General features: G+C 37.5%; 1 protein-coding gene across 5 annotated transcripts in view; it reads left to right on the top strand.

The window, feature by feature from the left end:
- BAZ1A (bromodomain adjacent to zinc finger domain 1A) overlaps nucleotides 1–19,688 on the top strand; it is a 74,571-nt gene that overhangs the window by 53,530 nt on the left and 1,353 nt on the right. For 3 of the 5 annotated variants that reach the window (XM_064658589.1, XM_064658588.1, XM_064658591.1), the window contains 9 exons: nucleotides 1,517–2,125; nucleotides 4,588–4,751; nucleotides 4,936–5,090; nucleotides 7,534–7,682; nucleotides 12,425–12,505; nucleotides 15,016–15,263; nucleotides 15,374–15,597; nucleotides 16,338–16,807; nucleotides 17,889–18,031. In XM_064658589.1, the coding sequence (XP_064514659.1) occupies nucleotides 1,517–2,125; nucleotides 4,588–4,751; nucleotides 4,936–5,090; nucleotides 7,534–7,682; nucleotides 12,425–12,505; nucleotides 15,016–15,263; nucleotides 15,374–15,597; nucleotides 16,338–16,807; nucleotides 17,889–18,031 (2,243 nt within the window). The remainder of the gene's footprint in view (nucleotides 1–1,516; nucleotides 2,126–4,587; nucleotides 4,752–4,935; nucleotides 5,091–7,533; nucleotides 7,683–12,424; nucleotides 12,506–15,015; nucleotides 15,264–15,373; nucleotides 15,598–16,337; nucleotides 16,808–17,888; nucleotides 18,032–19,688) is intronic. The other 2 variants (XM_064658590.1, XM_064658593.1) reach the window with 1 other exon arrangement.

The following is a 19,688-nucleotide window of genomic DNA, read 5'->3' as shown; positions in this document are numbered from 1 at the left end:
GTACATGCACGCGTGCCCCTGGGAAGTTCTTGTGTTTTATATAAAAGTATCAGTCTTTCATGTGATATTTTAAAGGAAAAGTTAAAAACCCACACCCAAACATGATGATAATGGGCTACTAAGTACATTGAGCCAGCCTGATGTAGTTCTTGTGGTCAGCTGTCTGGATTCCTCTTTTGTCTGAAAAGTCTCAGGCTGTTGCCTAACAAACCATACTGTTGTAAGTAGTGCCCTTAGCGAGAGAGTTGTAGGAGTCCCATCTAACAGAGGATGGTGTGGGTTTGATTCTATTTTTTTAGTAAGCTACAAATCAACAAGTTTGGTTTTTTTTAAAGTTAGATTGAGCATTTGGGTTTAGTTTGCCTTTGTTAATGAAGCAGCATGTGTTCTATATGAAAATACAACCAGTCTTACTGCCAGATTTCATTTTCTCAGCAGTGTACTAGTAGGAGCTGCAGTGCAGTAAATGGTGCAGCCTGCTATTCATAACTAAACAGAGGTGTCACCACAGGAGGGATGAATTGTTGATGGCTTTGGGCATCTAGCTCATCTGTGCCTTTCTGCTGGGAAGGCTTTGTGCTAGTGTCTGTGCCAGTGAAAGTCCTGGATCATTGTGGACTTAAGTTGCAAACTTGTACAGTTCCTAGCAGTACCTGGGATGGAAATTGAGTCACTCAGTAATGCAAATTTGCGTGTTTACTACAGCTTTATGATGGCGAAACAATGAGATCCTAAACAGAATTTCAGGTTTCTCAAATACCCATGTTTGAGACATTGTGAATGGATGACGAACAAGTATTATTTCATTCCTGCAACTGGGGGACTGAAGGTCTAACTGGAAACCAGTAGAAGTTGAGTGTTGACAGCATCTTGAAGGTTGCATGCATCAGTTAGGAGACATACTTTTCTAGATGACTACCAGAACCTTATACTTTGGTAAACTAAGACGTGAACGGAAATATTTTCATCTGGTACAAGTTGACGGGGAGAAAACAGTAGGATATATATTTAAAAAGAAAAGTTATAAAGTAAGGTACCTGACTTTGCCAAAGAAGCTCGTGTATAGGGATTCTAGTCTTGCTTGAGACCTTTGGGAAGTTAAATTGATCATTTTGAGGATGATAAATTAAGTCCAAATTATAGTTTGTATTCAGTAATGGAATTGCTAGAATATTACATTACAAGATGCTTCTGTAACATGCTTTTCAGTTCTTAAAAGTTTGGTTCCTTTTTATGGTACTAAAAATAAGTGTCAGTAAGTGAGACTTGGTCTAGTTTCTGCAGAGTGAAAGTGTATTCAAAATGGCTACCCCTTCATCAAGGGAAGCACAGTTAATCATTTGAGTTTTTTTTAATAAAACTGGTATTGTCTCTTGACTGAGCTTGATGGTCTTTGACAGTGTAAGTTTAGATAATTGGAAAGTGATAGAACTAAACCAAGCCCTTTACTTGAGCTTTTGGTTAAAAAAAAAAAATTACAAGTGTATTTCTACCAAACTTCTTCCTTTAACTTTAGGAAGGAGAGGGCAAAATGGATATAAAGAATTTACAAGACGAGAAGAGACCACTTGTGAAAAGAGTGAACCTCTTGCTGCTGAAGATGAAGAAGCTTTAAAACAGGAGCAACAAAAGAAAGAGAAGGAACTGTTAGAAAAGATTCAGAATGCAACAGCCTGCACAAATATCACCCCGTTAGGTCGTGACCGTCTGTACCGACGCTACTGGATTTTCCCTTCTCTTCCTGGATTGTTTATAGAGGAGGACTATTCTGGTCTCACAGAAGACATGTTGTTGCCTCGAACCTCTTCCTTTCAGAATAGTGGACAGTCTTGCACAAATGAACCTCAGGTATTCAGTAAAACTGGAGAGTCTTTGAAATCCTCTGAATCTACCTCCAATAATGACCAAGATTCACACACCAGTGTTGTTGTAGAGGTGCCAAGGCCAGTATATAAACCAAACCGTTGGTGCTTTTACAGTTCTCGGGAACAACTGGACCAACTCTTAGAGGCTCTCAATTCCCGAGGACATAGGGAGAGTGCCTTAAAAGAAACTCTTTTACAAGAGAAAACTAGAATATATGAACAACTAAGCAGTTTTCCTGTGGAAAAATTCCATATTCCAGGTAAATGAAAGATTTTTGGTGTTAATTTGCTTCCACAGATACAATTTCTATATAATATTCTAGAAACCTCTAGTTTTCATTTAATTGTAATTTCTGAAAAATAAGAATTATTCTGAAGCTTTGTTTCATTTGATGGAAAAACACACTGGTTTTTTCTTTCCTTCCTTTTTTTTATTTCCCCTTTTATATACCTTTGTGGTATTTCTGGTGTTTCATGCTAAAAAAAAAAGTAATAATTTTTCTGTTATCTTACTGCTTAGAAAACTGGGATTGGCTTTTAAGCAAACACCCTTAGGAAGTAATTTGACCTTTGGGAAAAGATTAACTGAGGAGTGAAGATTATTATGCACTAAAAAATAGTGTAGCTATGTTGGTTGGTATGTGGATTAACATCAGTGCATTGGGATTCTGTGATATTACTCTTCTATTTTTTTTTCCTTTTTTCTTCCTTTGGCAGGCGCTCAATAGAGGAGAAACAACAGTATAACAGATATTTTTATGGGTTTCTAAATGTAGGAGTGTACTGAAAAACCATCCTAGACCTAGTATTTAGGGGTTTTTTCCCTTTTCTGCTAGCCCAGTACTTAGCAATTTATTGGCAAGCCGTTAGCTCCAAACACCACTAAAATTCTTTATATACAAGCTTGCAGCTGGATTGCTTATGGCATGTTGGCAGGTGAAGGATGTTACCAAAATGAAACTCCCAAGGGTAATGTTTAATAAATTGCATTTTGTTTTCAATTATGAAAATCAGTGTGAGGATTTTGAGTTATCTATATTGGAACAAGGGAGAATTATTCACAGCAGAGACAAATTCTGTTTTCCTGGAGTGTGTATGCTAGGACGTGCTGTGAGCACATCAGGTACTGCTAAATTTATAACTGATCTACCATTTCTTTTGGTGGAAACCAGCACAGGACAGAGTTTCTGTGTAGTAATTAAGCTCTATTTGGAGGCCTTATGTCTATATTTGTAGGTTTTTGGTTAGAAAATCTCTATTGTCTTCTGATATATTTGAGTTTATGCATATTTTCCTAATTGCTGCGCCTTTATCTGTATTTTGTGTGTTGCTTTCTGCCCTGAAGCAACCTGATTTTCATAGCCAAGGCAGCTTTGAACTTCACTTTAATAGAGATGAAAAAAATTCAAATGCAGTGGTCCAATGCCAATGCTGTCACCACTGTGTGATAGGCAGGGATAAGTGGCCATGTGTAGCTTTGTTGGGAGCTTTTCTGCTGTGGACTCCAGCTGCTGCCCTATTGCCTTCACTCAAATGACTTGCAAGACAAATGAGAACAACTTCGTAATTCTCTTGCACTGTAGACTGCCCTTCTGCCTTTTCCAGTTCCCACTCAACAGAGCATGGAAATAAAATTGATATGTGCTATTACTTGATTTAATTCCAGTATCCATTAACTCTCCTCATCACTTATTTGCAAAGCAGTTGCTGCTTTTCAGTTCTGCTCATTGCATTTCTTCTTTGCTTTTAAACGCAAAAGGACATTTCCCGCATCCAGGCATCAGAGTTGCTAGTCTACATTTTCAGAATATTTTCAGTTACAGGGAATTGTTTCAGCAATTGAGAGCACCTTAGAAATTCACCTTGTGCTTTCTTAACAACAGCTTTATTGTATTTTTTTTATTAAATACCTCTAAGTTTTTGCATGTAACATCTCATCACTGCACTCAAAGGTTTTAAGGTAAATCCTGTGAACAGAAGTGTTCACCACTTATGCAGATTTGCGAGCACTACTTTAGGATTTGGGCAAACTTTCCTGTGGCTTTAGAGCTTTTGCATGAACTTTGAGTTCTCTTATAAGAGGTTTTACTTGACAGCCCATCATCAGCTCTTTCCTAGGTTTCATAAATTATCGTGCTGTCTTGTTCTTTTATTCCCTGCCTTTAATTAGAGGACACAATAAGTCTGGTCTGTTTGTTTTGTTTAAAAGTTAAGTTTTTAAAAGGGCTTATATTTGTTTTGATAGGTTTTGTGATTCTCAGCACATGTTTGTTTTAAGTGTTTCTGTGATAAAGATCCTTGCAGGAAAGAAAACTGAAGGGTTCTCTTGTAAAGTAAGAGCCATCAAATACTAGAAATGTGACTTTATTATCTTTTTTTTTTTCTCCTTGCACTTATAGCAGAGTTGTTGTTTGCTTATCTACTACTTTAGAAAGCATTTTAAGGCAGAAGAACTACTTTTAAATTACAAGGATTTCCCATTCTATGTGTTGGGATGGGTGGATGCCAATCTAGAGGTCATCCCTCTAAAGAATACTCTACTTGGTTGGTTCAGATGCCTTAGCTGGCATGGAGATGTTGGTGTTGGCAACATCTTGCTACAGGAAGGGAATTTTGAACCCATGTTTACTTGGTTCTGCCCTGTACTACTTTTGTTCCCTTCACCAATGGCTGCTTTAAGGAATAAGGTCCACTAACACCAAATTACTTGCTGTTCTTGCAGACAAACCTCAAAGTGACATCAGACCTCCTTCAGGACGGGGAAGGATGCAGAATGCTCACGATGGCTCTCACCTATCTGCAGAGAAGCAGCTTGAACTGAGACTTAGAGACTTTCTTTTGGACATTGAAGACAGGATCTACCAAGGAACGTTGGGGGCTATTAAGGTATTTGTGACTTGTAGAGTGCCTAGGAACACAGTGATGCCATCGAGTCTGTAACTTAAATGGGAACTCTTGAATGCTGTGGTTTTACTAAAGGCATAATTAAATTAAATGTAGGGAGTAATTGGCACTAAAAGTTTGTGGCCTTTGATTCTTTAGAAACCTCAAAGTTGTATGTTTGCTTCAGGTTACAGACAGACAGGCTTGGAGAGCAGCCTTAGAACATGGGCGATATGAGTTTCTGAGTGATGAAAACAAAGAAAATGGTATTATTAAAACTGTGAATGAAGAATCTGAAGTAATGGAAACTGATGATCAAGATAAGTTTATTGTGAAAGACAGGTAAGAGCTATAGTTTAAATAATGGCTCTTTGCTATGAGTTTTATAGCAGTGCTCTGGTTTGAGTTTTTGGGGGAGGACTTGGATCTTCAAGTTGTTTTTACCCTCAAATTCCTTGAAATGGTGTTTTTTAAGATTTGAGTTGTAAAACGTGAGATTTTTGCATTGGTTTATAGTCTCTAAATGATGCTGTTCTATTACCATATAAGATTAAGGCACCAACTTTAGGAATTCAGATATTACGCTACTCCAAGTGAACATTAATTATCAAAGAAGTAACGTGGATTAATTTTAAAATAATTTAAAATGCAGAGAAAAATTAATCTGGTAATTGATGTTTTCTTTTCCAGAAGGAAAAAAACCAAAACAAAACAAAAAATTACTTAAATTTGTGGAAAGAGTAAGAGTGTTAAAAAGGAAAGATGGTAATAGTAACAAATTGCTTGTTGAACTGGCCAGTGTACCTCTTCATGAGTCACAGGAAGACCCATCAAGGCAACAGGCCATGGTCTGAATTACTTTTTAGCTCTGCAGCAAAAAGGAGATATCATTCATGAAGTTGTAAGATTATAATACTTCAGTTGAGCAAGCTGCAACATAGTAAGAGAGAGGAAACCTCAAATCATGTAGTGTTGCAGCTGTAGAATTGTTTTGAGGGGCTTCGTTTGGTTTTTAAACAAAGATTTGAAATACACGTGGGACTCTGATATAAGTTTTTGTTGTAAATCCAATTTCAGAAACTACAGAAATGGTGAAGATTTCTAAATTTTTAGTTATCAGAAGTAACATACTTCTTGGAAATAAAGATCTACCTTAATTGACTTAATAAATATAAAATTAAATGTCTTGATAGGATATAAATGTTGAAATACTTCAGGAAAAGATTTATTGGAAACAATCATTGTGCCAACATACTGTTTGCTTAGGTATTCTGGAGATTATCTGCTGTTGGACTTTAATAAAAATTGAATTTCTGAGTGGACTCTTGAATGTTGTATTGGATGTTAGGAATTTAAAGTTCTCTAAGTTTTTTTTTCCCTTTTTATTTCAGCTTTCTGAATTAGTATTTTCATATAAGACTGCCCTTCAAATCAGAGTTTTCTAGTTACATGCAAAATGGATAGGCTCATCCTTTATATTAATGACACAATTTACAGATGTTTGGTTCCTGAAAACCACAACATAGAAATATTCCACTGTTTTAATTAAGCAGCTAAAATTTATCTGTCTCCACTTACTTTGGCTCCACTACCAGCTCTCAATTCTACAGAAGCTTGTTGCTTCATTTTTTTTCCATTTGATACCGACTACCAACTCAATCAGAGTTTCTGAATAAAGTCTACTCTAATAAAGACTTGCATATTAAAACACACTATGGGATTCTGAAATCATGTGACAGATTGCTTTTGATGCTGGGCTTTTTATCCACCTCAGAGCGAGTGACATCTCATTAAGACCTTGGAGTTTGACTAGTGAAATGTAAATAACTATGCAGCTTTCTTTCTGTTTGCTTTCAGGCTCTCAAAATGTGTGTGACTGCAAAATATAATGAACAGCTTTTAAGTGTGAAAAAAGAACAGGGACGACCAAAAGCATTCCTTATGCATCAGAATAAAGCAGAATCCAGAGAATCTTAATTAGTTGTTTCTCTATAAACCCCAAATATAAATTGAATTTTATTTTCATTAGTGCGAGTTGCTCTCCTGCACTATACTTAATGTTTTGGTTCAGAAAGATTAACTACACTTTGAAATGATTGCTTAGTCTTTTAATCCCATTTTATTGGAAAACTACTTTTTTGGTGTTTTGTTTGTTTGGTTTTGGTTTTTTGTTTGGTTGAATTTTGTTTTGTTGTTCTTTTTTCTTATTTCTTTTTTTATCACCCTTATACGAAGAGTTAGTGTTTTAGAAAGATCCTCCAAGGATGAGAACATATAAGTTATCAATTCTTGATTTACATTCTAAAGTTACATTCTGTTTTTATTAAATTTATTTTATTTTCAAAAATCTTATGAATTGTAAGGATCTGCGTAGTTGAACTTGTGCAGATGGAAATACTCTAAAAGGCAACACCTCACCACTGGAAGTGTTTTCACTGAAAAATTATTGGGACTATACTCTTCACAGAAATCTCTCGTAAACCAGCTGATAGATGTTGCATCAAATGTTTTTGAAATCTTAATAATTGTATTGAAATTTGTCATCCACATTTCTTGAAATTTAAATAACTTACCTAAAGATGATTTATCTAGATTAACTAAGCTAATTAAGCAAACATAAGAACTAGGATAACTAATCACACCTGTGCATTATCTGTTCATGTCCACAGTCCATGCATATAAAGAAAGTTAAAATAAAAGAATCTACTGTGGATACAGACATGTATGAATATCTCTGGTATTAAATTCAAAATATTCAAAGATAATTTATGTCTTTCTGTTCTAGACTTATTGGATTAAAAACTGAAGCTCCAAGTGCTGCATCGACAAGCACAAGTACTCCTCAGCCAGTCAATAATGTGGTCCACTGCTTGGCATCTGCACTGCTTCAGATAGAACAAGGAATTGAGCGCAGGTTTCTCAAAGCACCTCTTGGTAAGTCTCAAAATTTAAACTGTATGTCTGTGATGTTGTGTAAGCTTTTGTAACAAACGAACAAACCCCACCTGCCCCAACACCACACAAAGACCCCGCATGCCAAACCCACTTGCTTCTTCTGAAGGACTGGATGCTTTAGAGCAGCATGTTGGGGAAAAAAACCAAATAATTAACCTATTGCCGTGTAACACTGTAAAACTGAAAAAAGTTAGATTGTTAGTTTACAAGGCAATCGATCATGAGGAAATATTACTATTTTTCTTACTATTCTACTTGTCCTGAACTATATATATTAATTAACAGCAAATTTTACCCTTAAGTTCATGCTTATTTAACATGGATTGTTTCAGTCACCTTGTTTGTGTGGCCCTACAATTATACTGATGCACTAGGAGATAAATTGTACCCTTAGGCAGGAATGAGTAATCTTTCTGGGGGAATACTCTAAATCAGAATTACTGTTGAGGCCAATATATTATGTTGCTCTACAGTGAGTTTCTTCTGAGTGTTATTTAGGTTGTAAAAATATTGCTTTTTATACTGTTTCTGCGAAAGCAATGTAAGCCTTATTTATGTGGATCACCTTGATCAGAATATTGACTGTAAAATGTGGGAAACATTTACATTGCAGACTTCCGGATTCTCAGGTTTTGCATTTGTGCTGTAAAACTTGGAAATAAAAGGTTGCAAGAAAAATTTAAACCAAAGCGGGATTTTAGCTTGACTTGGATACACACTCCTTCCTTGACTGCCTCTGATGGTGCTCTAGGGGTGAGAGAGAAGATCCAAAGTGCATAAAGTCATTTTGTTTTCCAGCGATACCTCAGGTCTGGATTCCTTAGGATCCTTTTGCAATTCAGAGCTGGAGTTTTGTCTTGGAGAAGTATGTAAAGATGCTTCATCCTTCCCAAGGCTGTCCTGTCTGGATGGCACACTGGGGATGAGCCATGCTCTGTGCTTGCAGGACTGCTTTGCTTTTCACCTGTGAGAGTGCAGTATGGGTTACCAGCACAGCACATACCAGGGTCTTCCAGAGCAACAACTGCCACATACCCTATTAGACGATACTTTCCTCTGATAACCACTGTGTACAAAACTCTTATGCTCTGGCAGATGTTTCTGTAGTAGTTTAAGATGAAAATGCAGGTTTTGGTGTGTTAACACTAGCTGTTAATGCCCTATGGCACAGTTGATCCGAAGCTGTTTCTGCATCTTGGCTGCTCCTACGTGGAGTTTGCTGTCTGGGTATCAGTTGCCACTGAAGATGAGTTTGAGCTAGATTTGTGCCAGAGACTGATATGCAGACATGGGTTCCCTTCCACAAGCTTTTATTATCGGTGTGATAACCTCTAGAAGAGGGAAGTGCAACAAATGATTGAGATGAAAGGGGAGAGCATGAGAGTAGTTTGAATCGCAGCTGTTTGAAAGCTTTACTTGGCTTAGTGTTTGGTCAACTCAAATATGTCTCCTCTTTCCAAGCCAGGCATGATGTGGCTTATTTCCTACTACATGACTCTATTTGCAACTTGCACAACAGTAATTGACAGTACATCTATCATTTGTCCTACTTACTCTTCATATACAAGTTGTAAATACGTTGTGAATTATATGCCTCCATTTCTAAACTGGCTTACAAACTTGCCAACAGCATCTTGCTGACAATTCTAAGTTTACCATTCCCTGAAGGGGAAAAACATGGTTATTAGCAAGTTATGGCCACTGATCATACACCCTGAAATAGAGGAAAAGGACTAAAAGAAGAAAAATGTCCCTGAAGTATTGGAGGGAAAGTTTTTTAACAGTCCTCCTGTGTCTTTTTTTTTCAGTGGTTCCAACTGCTGTAATCTAACGATGGTTCATTTTTTTGCCTGATCTTTTCAATGATGGTGGGATTTCTTTTTTAACTTGGGAATCTTTTTCCCTTTTAGGTGCTTTATATGGGGCAACAAAGAAACTGTATAGGGAAAGCAATTGAGCGTGATTTGCACGTACAATTAAAATCCCTGATGTTCGTTTTCCATAGTGTGCCCGTGCATCTCTTCTGCTCTGAAAAATGCTAATGCTCTAAGATTACTGTAATGTATAGAATAATCTACATCGCTGAGGAGCAGGAAGGATCCCAGGTGTCCTCTGCTCTGGCTCACTGCCTGAACCGTTAAGCAACAGTGTCAGGTTCCCTTTTCTTGCTTTACCTTTGGTGCCAAATGTCTCATGTTTTCGGTTGCGTAATGGGCCACTTTTAGCAAGAGTCAAGTCTGAATGAAAGCAAGATTGCATATGTGTAACAGGCAAAGAAAAGTTCTCTACTTAGCTTGACAAGGAAGTGTTTGTAATACTATTAAACCTCTTAGGGAAAAGTGGACACTGCTTCTTGTTTTGGACTGTCTTGTGCTCAGAGCTGTGATGCAATTTTTCTCTAACCCCTTTAGAAAGTGTTCAACAGTATTCTGATAATAGAAATTAGGTCTAAGTTTGTAACCACTGGGTTTTGGTTTGTGGAATTTTGGTTTTGTGTCACTGTTTTTATATAGATGATTGTGTCTGTACATTCTTTTTTTTTCTTTCTCTAACAGGAGTTTCTTTTTAAATAGTTGTTCTAACTATTTAAGGGAACTGCCCTAGACGAAATGCCTTGCATATCTGTTTCTAATGTTAAACTCGATAATCTCAACTTTTAGGCTGATTTAGTTACCACTGAAGTAAAAACACTGGAAGTCAAGCAAGTGATAGGAGTTCTGTAGGGAGTACAGGGGAACACTTGTGGTAAAAAAGAGTGCCCCTGCTTTTCTGCTTTAAACTAGACTGAATGTGCTTTGTCTTTGTCATTATTCCAGTTGTTGCTTTCACTGTGAAGTTTCTTTGCCCTCTCTGCCCCCCTCCTTCATTCTGCTCTGTTCGTATTAGGGAATGGAGCCATACTTAACAATTTTTAGTTTTCATTTATGGCTTCTAGTCCTAAAGCCAGCACAGTGAAATTCCCTGCAGTCACTAGCAGGTTTATCTTGGTGGCCTCCAGGGTGCAGAGCAGACAAAGGGACCCGGCTCAGCAATAAAAGGACCAGCTGTTCCTCTCTCCTCTGTTTTTGTTTGAGGCTCTATCAGGCTGCCAAGAGCCTCACTGGTGATTCTGATAAGTTTAGAGTTGAGGTGCATACCAAATGTTCAAGTGGAAGAGCAAGAAAAGACTGACACAGAAGACAGTGATGCAAAAGGAGATCTGGAAACCCCAGAAATGGCCCCCTTGGCCTCACAGAGCTGCTATATGGTCGCTGATCTTCTGTTGTCTGGTGATTAAATGTAACATGATTTGAATTGTATGGATATCTTAATTATGAACTGTCTTTTAGAAGTCTTTTCATTAAACATTAGCTATGAAAATTTGGTTTTTCTTCCTTCAATACAAACTGAGGTAATGTATGGGGAGAAGCATGAAAAGGAGGGGGAGCAGTTGCAGTACGTTGTTTTTCTGCAAAAACTTATGAGTTAAGATGTAAAAAAGCCTTTTTTTTTTATTTTAAATAGCTGTTTGAAGGAAACTCTGAAGTGCTGCTTCTCAGATAAAAATTACATTTGAGAAGGTAGAAATACAAGCAGTTTTTACTACAGATTTTATTTCTTTTTTGATACAAGTTTACTTTTCCTTACCTTACATTTCAAAATACTTTGCAGTGCAGAAGTAGGGTCTCCTCATTCCTATTACAGAGATGTTAAAGTTGAGATATGAAATGATGAAGTGCTTTGGTTTCCCTGGAGTTCAGTGAGGCAGCCCTCCCAAAAAAACTGCCTTCTGCACTAGTGCAGGACTTCAGTCATTAAACATCCTTCAGATTTTCATACAAAAGGTTGGATTCTAATTCATGGGAGGACATTTGTGACTGATACAGGGAATAATTTACCTCCTTTTTAACTTGTGCCACTTACTTCTTGCAGGACAAAAAAAACCCAAAACAACTTTTTTGCTTCTTTTTGCTTGTCTTTATTCCATTCCTTTCCTTCTAGATCTTGATTATCTTTGTTTTCTCTACTGTCAAAGCTGTTTCCTTTGAACAGGGATGGGATTAGTATATCTGCATACTTTGTTCTCATGCTTTCATTACTTCCCTGCGGAGTTTCATGAGCAGAGGCAGCAAAGGTGGAAGTGAGCTTTTTTATGATGAAGAATTTTTGTTTACTCTTCAGAGAAGACAGTCAAAGAAGGTATTCCTTGTAATTGAAACAGATGAGGTTTACCATGGCTCTTCCTTCCTGGGAGGTTAATTTAATCATTTTAACACTCAAGAACACTCCTGCAGAACATATCCAAAGCATGTTGTTTCACATGGACAGATGAGCTCATTCTCTTGGCCCTTGAGAAGTGTGCCCATAAACTGGCTACATTTTTTGAGAATTGAGGAGGTTCATGGTAGCACAGACCACATAAGCTGTTTGCTAAGAAAGAAACCTGTGGTCAGTATCTGCTCCTGTAGCCATTTGTACCGGAGATGGACAGAAAGGTAAGGCAGGGTAGGCTTCAGAGCTTTCAGTTCAAGCCTCCTGTTTGTAGTGGGAGTCAAAATAAATCCTGGAATATGCAATTCCTCTGTGCACATTACTCTTCACTTTTCTACGTGCACATGTTCATAACTACTGTTTTAGTTATGTTTTTAGACTATGCAAGTATGGACTATAAAAATTAATTAAAAAATAATTTGCCATGCTTCAAAAAGGTATTTGAAATAACTCTATGAATTTAATGTTAGGTAATGCAGAAGATGATGAAAGGAACCACTGGGGGTATGAAAGGAGGAAGAGAGTGAAAGACAAGACTAGTCAGAGAGATGGTAAATTTTAAATGTTACTTGTATTGCTAAAAATTAGAAAGCATTGAATATTTTATCAGGTTTTCTTTTTTGTTTTTTTTTCTTAAATAATTTTGTAGCCAGTTCCTTACATTGAAGGAATTGTGGTATTTGAAGCCAAAGGTTTAAACATGGGTACTGAAACAAATACAGCTCAAAGATAAAAAAAAAAAAAGAAGTTTCTGCAACCAGAAATAAAGAACTGTATTTTTTTTTATCACTTTGGGACAGAAATTTGCATGTTCATGTAATCGCATTTTTCCCCCCCCCCTTCCTTTTAATGTCCTCATTTTTTTGAAACTTCACAGCATTGTGCAACTGCATATCCTTTCTAGAAATACTAAAATGGAAACCCCTTCCCTCAACTCAATTAGCTATTGATAGATGAGTGCACAGATCTGTCAAACAACTTCATTTGCATTGTAGCAAGGCTTGGAGGACTTAGGTGACGGAGCGGTATCCCACTGCGCAGTGTAGAGCTGCTAAGACACAAAGGAAGAGGCCGTTTTTCCCTCCATGTTAACAATATAAATGAGAAAGATGATGGATGGAAGAGAGAGGTGTTATTCTTATTTTACAAATTGAGATCTGAAAACAGTGGGTGTTATTTGGTGTGTTTCTTTCAGTGGCAGGACATGCTGAAGCAGGTTGTGGTCACTAATTTCCATCTCTACTTGCCCTGCAAATCTGCCGTTGCAGTATATTTTTTGTGTTATGTGATGAATTATATCAGTGAACCAATCCAGGCTAAAAGTAACCTCCAAATAAAAGTAATAATGCTGAAACTGCCGTTATCAGCAAAAGAAATACTTGTCAAACTATGTGTATGCTTAAGATAGTGTCTTTCCCAGAGTTATAGTAGAAATCTGTTTTAAGCAGGTTTAATTTTCTTAACTGAATTTTAAAGAAATACATTGAGGTATGCTGCAGTGCTGTGAAAAGCACTGTCCTCAGAAAAGTGAACTTGATACAGGAAACCTAAGGACAAAGTAATAGGAAATGTTAGGAAATACAGCTTTATATTTGCAGTTCACAAGTGGCTGTATTTTATTTATGAAGCTTTATTGCCTGTTTACCCTCTGCCTTCTCCCATCATTTCTCTTGTGCTGCTGCTAATGCAAATGTATGCAAGATTAGACAAATCCTGGCAGCCAGTTGATGAGAAGGCAGAAGGGCCTTGCCAGGAGAGTAATTAGTCTCATTTTTGTTCTTTCATTTTATTCGTTATTAGATATTTTGTCTTCCGATTCTTGACAATAAGTCATTTGGCAGACAGGTGCATCATAGGCCATTCCTGTGCCCACTGTGACTAGTGCAGCAGGCAGGGAGGCATTATATACTGGAGTGCATCATTAATCCACTAGAGATCACGCAGTAGTAACTGGACTATCACTTTCAGAAGGGAAGTCTGCAGACATTTCCATTATCAAAAGCACTGTTGTATTGTCTCTTCCTGTCCTCAAACCTTCTGTCTTTAAAATGCAAAAAATAGCTTTCAGCATTAATAAAGAAATTCACTTTCTGCTCAGCAGCAGCAGTGCAGGGTATCATTTACACCTTCTTGTTTCCCTTAGGTCGTTGAACAGCCCGTTTGTTTCTGTGGTTCCCAGCTGCTCATTCCTGTTTGGTGCTGCCCCCCCATGCTACTCTGTGTGTGTTTGTCTGGCTGCTTCCATGGCCTGGATTGCTAACCAAACCTGTTTGAAAATACAATCTAATTTCTTACCGCTGTGTCCCCTCCATTTATTTGTAATTTAATTAGGATCCCAGGTCTTACTTGGTTTGACACTCAGTGTGTACCATGGATTCCTATGTGCTACGTTGCTTATAAAGTATTGAGGAAACAGTTATATTTCAACCAGTCCAAGTCACCCAACCTGGTTAATCACACAGATGCACAGGTTCTTTGAAGGCAGAGTGCAGGGCAGGAATGAAGGCACTGAGGCATGGGCAGAGGGCTGAAAGGCTCTCTGCTAGACTATACTGGAGCATGTGTGGGTGAGAAGTGCTCTTTAAGCTGTTTTTTGCCAGTGAAGTTTCAGGTACTTCCTTTAAATGTAAATATTTTGGGATTTCAAAATTTACATACAAGGAAAAGTAAATTGGACATGAGATTATTTTTTTGTAATCTTAAGTAAGCTTTGTTTATACGTTATAAATCAAATTGTTAGGTTTCCAGGTTGACATTTGAGTAAGACTGTAACATTTTAATCATGACCTATGTATGTGCAAGTTCTAAGTTGAATATGTATGGAAGAGTAAAATCTTAAAGGCTTCAGCAGCTTGGAAGCTAAGGAGAAAATATTCTTGAAGTCTTGAAGAGATAAGATAAAGGTTGTAATATTATCCCAGTTTACTACTGCTGTCTGTTTGACAGTCAGAGTTTTACTTTTGACTGTCTAGAATAACCTGGATCTTTGTAAAAGGAGTTTGATAATTCTGGGTTTTTTGTTGTTTTTCTTTCTTTTTTAAATCCCCTTCTTTAATGGAAGATGCCAGTGATGGTGGACGGTCCTATAAAACAGTTCTGGATCGCTGGAGAGAGTCGCTTCTGTCTTCTACCAGCTTGTCCCAAGTCTTCCTTCATCTGTCCACGTTGGATCGAAGTGTCATCTGGTCCAAGTCCATCCTCAATGCTCGCTGTAAGGTGTGTCGAAAGAAAGGCGATGCGGAAAGCATGGTGCTGTGCGATGGCTGCGATCGAGGCTACCACACTTACTGCATCAGGCCCAAGCTGAAGGTATCTCAGGAAAAAGAAGTGCTTCCTTTTCACACAGAACTTGAGTAGTTTTTATAACTTAATTGCATATTGCTAATGCTAATTTATTTTTTTTCCTCTTCTGTTTCTAGGCCATTCCTGAAGGAGATTGGTTTTGCCCAGAGTGCCGACCAAAACAGCGCTCTAGACGCCTCTCCTCCAGACAGAGGCCTTCTGTGGAAAGTGATGAAGAGACTGCTGAACAACTAGAAGGGGAAGAAGAGGCAAACTATGATGAGATGGGACAAAGTGAGGAAGAGCATTACGAAGAAGAGCAAGATGAGGAGGATGAATCTCAAGAGGAGGAAGAGATAAGGTAAATAGATGTCTGTTAAATGAAAATATCTTGATTATTATGTGGAGTAACTGTTCACATAAGCATGTATTTTGAAGTCTAGTCTGACAAAGATGTTTGTTTTTTTTTTAATGGCAGCTTCTTATGAATTTGGCTCTTACTGAAAGATTTAATATGAACAAAAGTTAGTGCCACTGGACTTAGGCTCACTTTTCAGGATAAAAATGCCAGCTTTGGATGTGTGGTTGAGGGATGGCCATCAGAGTTGCAGTTCTGTATAGCTACTGTTTGAATGTAAAGTAGGGAGAGTTTCAAACAGTAAAGATCTTCTGGAGAAAACCTGGAGTTGTTTTTGTACAGTTTTGAATTCTAGAGGACTAGAATATATATATATACATATATATATATATACACACAAACTGCATACAGTATATATATATACATACATACAGTATATATATATATACCAGATGTATTCAGTATTGATAGCTGGTGCTCTAATTATTGCACAAGCTGCAAATGGGATCGGTATTCTGAGCATTTCCTTAAAGTATGTGCCCCACATAATATTTAATTAAGAGACCCCAGGGCAATATTTAAGATAATGGTAATTGAATGACTGACTGCATCAGGTTGAAAGCCAGCTGCTTACCAGTCCAACCTGGAATGGTTGGGTTTTGTAAATGCTGAATTAGAAAACTGACAGAAAAGGGAGGAATGTAATTTGGGGACAAATAAATATAACTGTTCACTTTCTGTAGCCCATCAAAGCAAGGAAGATCCCAGGTCAAGTTTCCATTAAAAATGAGAGCAGCCAAACTCAACAATCCATTCTCAAGTCAGAACAGCCAGCGTCAGGCACGATATGCTTCTCGAAGTCAGCAAACTGAATCTTCACCAAAAATTACCAGAAGGGGTTTAAGAAACATAAAATCAGCCTCTTCAGCAGTGACAAGGCCTACTTTAAGACTTAATAGCCGGACCACTCGTCAAAGCCAAAGTTCATTACAAGCAGATGTATTTGTGGAGTTACTCGGTCCTCGAAGAAGACGAAGAGGAAGAAAGAGTGCTGATAACACACTGGAAAACAGCCCTTCCAACTCTCTTGGATTTAGAATTGTTGATACTGCAGACCCCAGCGAACGGCTTAAGAAGTATCCAGTTTCTGCTTCAAAACTTTCTCTTCCTGTTACTGAACCCAAGAGAAGAGGCAGGAAACGACAATCCACAGGTTAGAGAAATGTTTTTATCACAACGAAACCCACGTTCTGTTCCTCGCGAAAATATTTGTGTGGTAAAGCAAGGAGACTAGAAGTGGTGAAGGCAGTTTTGCCTTCCGAGACAGTTTCTTTCTTTTGCAGTGAAAGTGAAAAAGTTTCCAGTCATCTAAAGAACAAATATTTAATTTGCCAAGGAGATTTATCATGTCCATATTTGGAATTCCATATTAGCACAGAGTATGGAGAAACTGCTAATAAGTGGATAGAAAATGTGAAAGTAATTTTATGCCTTAACCCACATAAATCAAGTGTTTAGTTATAGCTTTTATGCTTTTGTTTTATTAAAAGTTAAACAGTGAAGAACACAGATAGAGGCAAGGTAGTGAAATTGGGAATATACACACACAACAAGAAACTACTACCAGAAGAAAAATGTTGTTTCTCTGTTACAGGGCTAGCGGTGTCCTCGATTGTTAAGCTAATACTTGGATAGTAGGGAAATACTTGGAAAGATACAATAACCTTTTAAAAACAAAGAGGACCCAGTGTGAGAGACTGAAGAGTGTAAAAGACTTGCACTCCAGTGTGGCAGCCTTGCATTCTGCATGATTTCTGTCCTTCACCATTGGAAATTTCTGAGCTTATCCTTAACCACCCTGCTGACTATTCTTGAAAGCAGATAAAACCACTCTGAATAGAGGTTTTGTGAAAGTAAAAGTTATGAGTAGGCAGCTTATTCTGTTTTTTTCTAATAGAGCTTTTTAAGTGTTTAACAAATTGTTTTAAGATGAAAATCAGTGAAAAAAAATAATTTCCAAAATTAATGCAGTCCAGCTAAGTCCTGGTACTTAGCATTTTGTATGGCAAGAGAGACATTTTAGTAGTAAATAACAAGGCTGTAGTATAGTTAATACTTGAAGCCAAACTACATGCCTTGGGCTCTTAAACTACAGTTTTAGTACCCAAGAATAATGGTGTTTCACTCTTTTTTTTTTCTTTTTTCTTTTTATTTTTTTTTTTTTTTTTTTTTTTTTTAATTTTACTTGTCAGGCTTTTATTTTTATCTGGTGGGGTGTCATTTTTTTTTTCCAGAATCATCTCCTCAGATATTGAACAGGAGAAGTTCAGGACGTCAAGGGGGAGTCCATGAACTCTCAGCTTTTGAACAACTCATAGTGGAACTGGTACGACATGATGACAGCTGGCCTTTCATGAAACTGGTTTCCAAAATCCAGGTAACTGAAAGAACTGTAGAGGGAATAATAATGGCTGAGAGTCCTGTTTGCTGCCACTAAAACTTGTGAATTTATAGCATTGCCCAAACGGGGATAAAGCTAAGGAATGGGATTCAGGAGAACTCTTGCATTTCAGCTCAGATATTTGGTGCCAGAAATAACTTCTATGATTGACATGCTATTGGCAAAATTTTAAATATGCATTCCATCAGGCATTTAAAAATGTGAAATGCTTTGCTTTGAAAAAAACCCCAACCAATCAAGTAGGGCACAGAATTGCTAAAGGTAAGCTTATGGTTATTAATTAATAATTTAGTTGAATTAATCTTAAATTTATGCAAGATATTCTGAGAAGAAACCTCCAATGAAATAACAAGAAAGAAACAATTTCACTCTGATGTTAACTATAATGCAGTAAGAAGATGATTTCGTAGCTTTGTTCTTAATTTCCCTCTTGTTTAAATTTTAAAGTACTGAATGGTAAAGTGGGTACCCAAAGTAAGTGCTGCTTGAGAGGTTTTTAATACAGTAGAAGTTCCCAAAGCTGCTTTTCTGCAGGCTGCACTGGCTTGTCAGTTGTAAGGCAACTGGGACTATCTGATCCTCCAAAGTGCCTGTCCTCTCCAAGCCCTGTGGGGCAACTCTGCACAGACATTCTTGCAGGACCTAGTAGTTGGTGCTTAAATGCTCTATTAAAATTAATAGTGATAGCTGTTAAATGAAGACTTGAAATTCTGAATTCAGTATCACAGAATATTCTGAGTTGGAAGGGACCCATAAGGATCGAGTCTCTAAATAGTTGGAAGGATTGATCTGTCAGGACAAAGAGAATGATGTACAAACATGAATGAAAGATGTAAGCGCGGTGGAGGAGGAGAGAAATTTTCAGTGAAATGGAGATTAGTGTGTGCCTAACAGAGTACTGGAATTATGCTGGAAAGTGCAGGAATCTAGTGAATGCAAGAAAAGGTGGAGAATTCAACTCAATTTTGATCCTGAAAAGAAACTGCTAGATTTCAGTGTGTTCCAGTTTCCCTGAGTCAATCACTAAGGGATAGCCTGTATAGTTTGGAAAGAAAAATCATACCTGAGTGAACCAAATTTTCTTCATCATGATAGAAATTTTCATTTTGCTTTGAAGACTGTAAAGAATACATTGAATAGTCAGTGCACAGCATGCCAGAAAGAGGAAATTACCTTTCTTTTTAGTAGTCACATAAACAGCACTCTTAAAGGGAAAGGAATGAAAAATGTGCCAATTTAATTCTGTTTCTCTACTAGTTCTTTCTCTAGGTTTATTTGCAGGTTGCACTTGATAGATAGTAAAGTTACAGGCCATAACCAAAAACTTGGTTTTAAAACATACATGATGGTGCATGTGGATATCTTTCCTTGGAGGGGTGGGGGAAGTCACACTTGGATCAGATACCTTTTTCTTTTACTTCCCTGCCCTGCTTTGTGAGTGTGAGAGTCACCCTAAGCTTGATGCTTACTGGAATTCAAAATTTGTGATCCAAATGACCAGTGCACTTAAAAGTTAGACAGTCCTTTTCCTCCATAAACATTGTTCTTAGTGGCTCTTTATCTCTGACACTTGTGTACAGTGTCCTGCTTGCTGTAGAAGGGTTCACTACCTTGTCTTTAACACAAGTAAATG

The sequence above is a fragment of the Pseudopipra pipra genome, chromosome 6 (genome assembly GCF_036250125.1).
Source record: "Pseudopipra pipra isolate bDixPip1 chromosome 6, bDixPip1.hap1, whole genome shotgun sequence".
Taxonomy (NCBI): Eukaryota; Metazoa; Chordata; class Aves; order Passeriformes; family Pipridae; genus Pseudopipra; species Pseudopipra pipra.
Note: the sequence above shows the minus strand (reverse complement) of the source record. Positions and strands in the feature narration are given on the sequence as shown.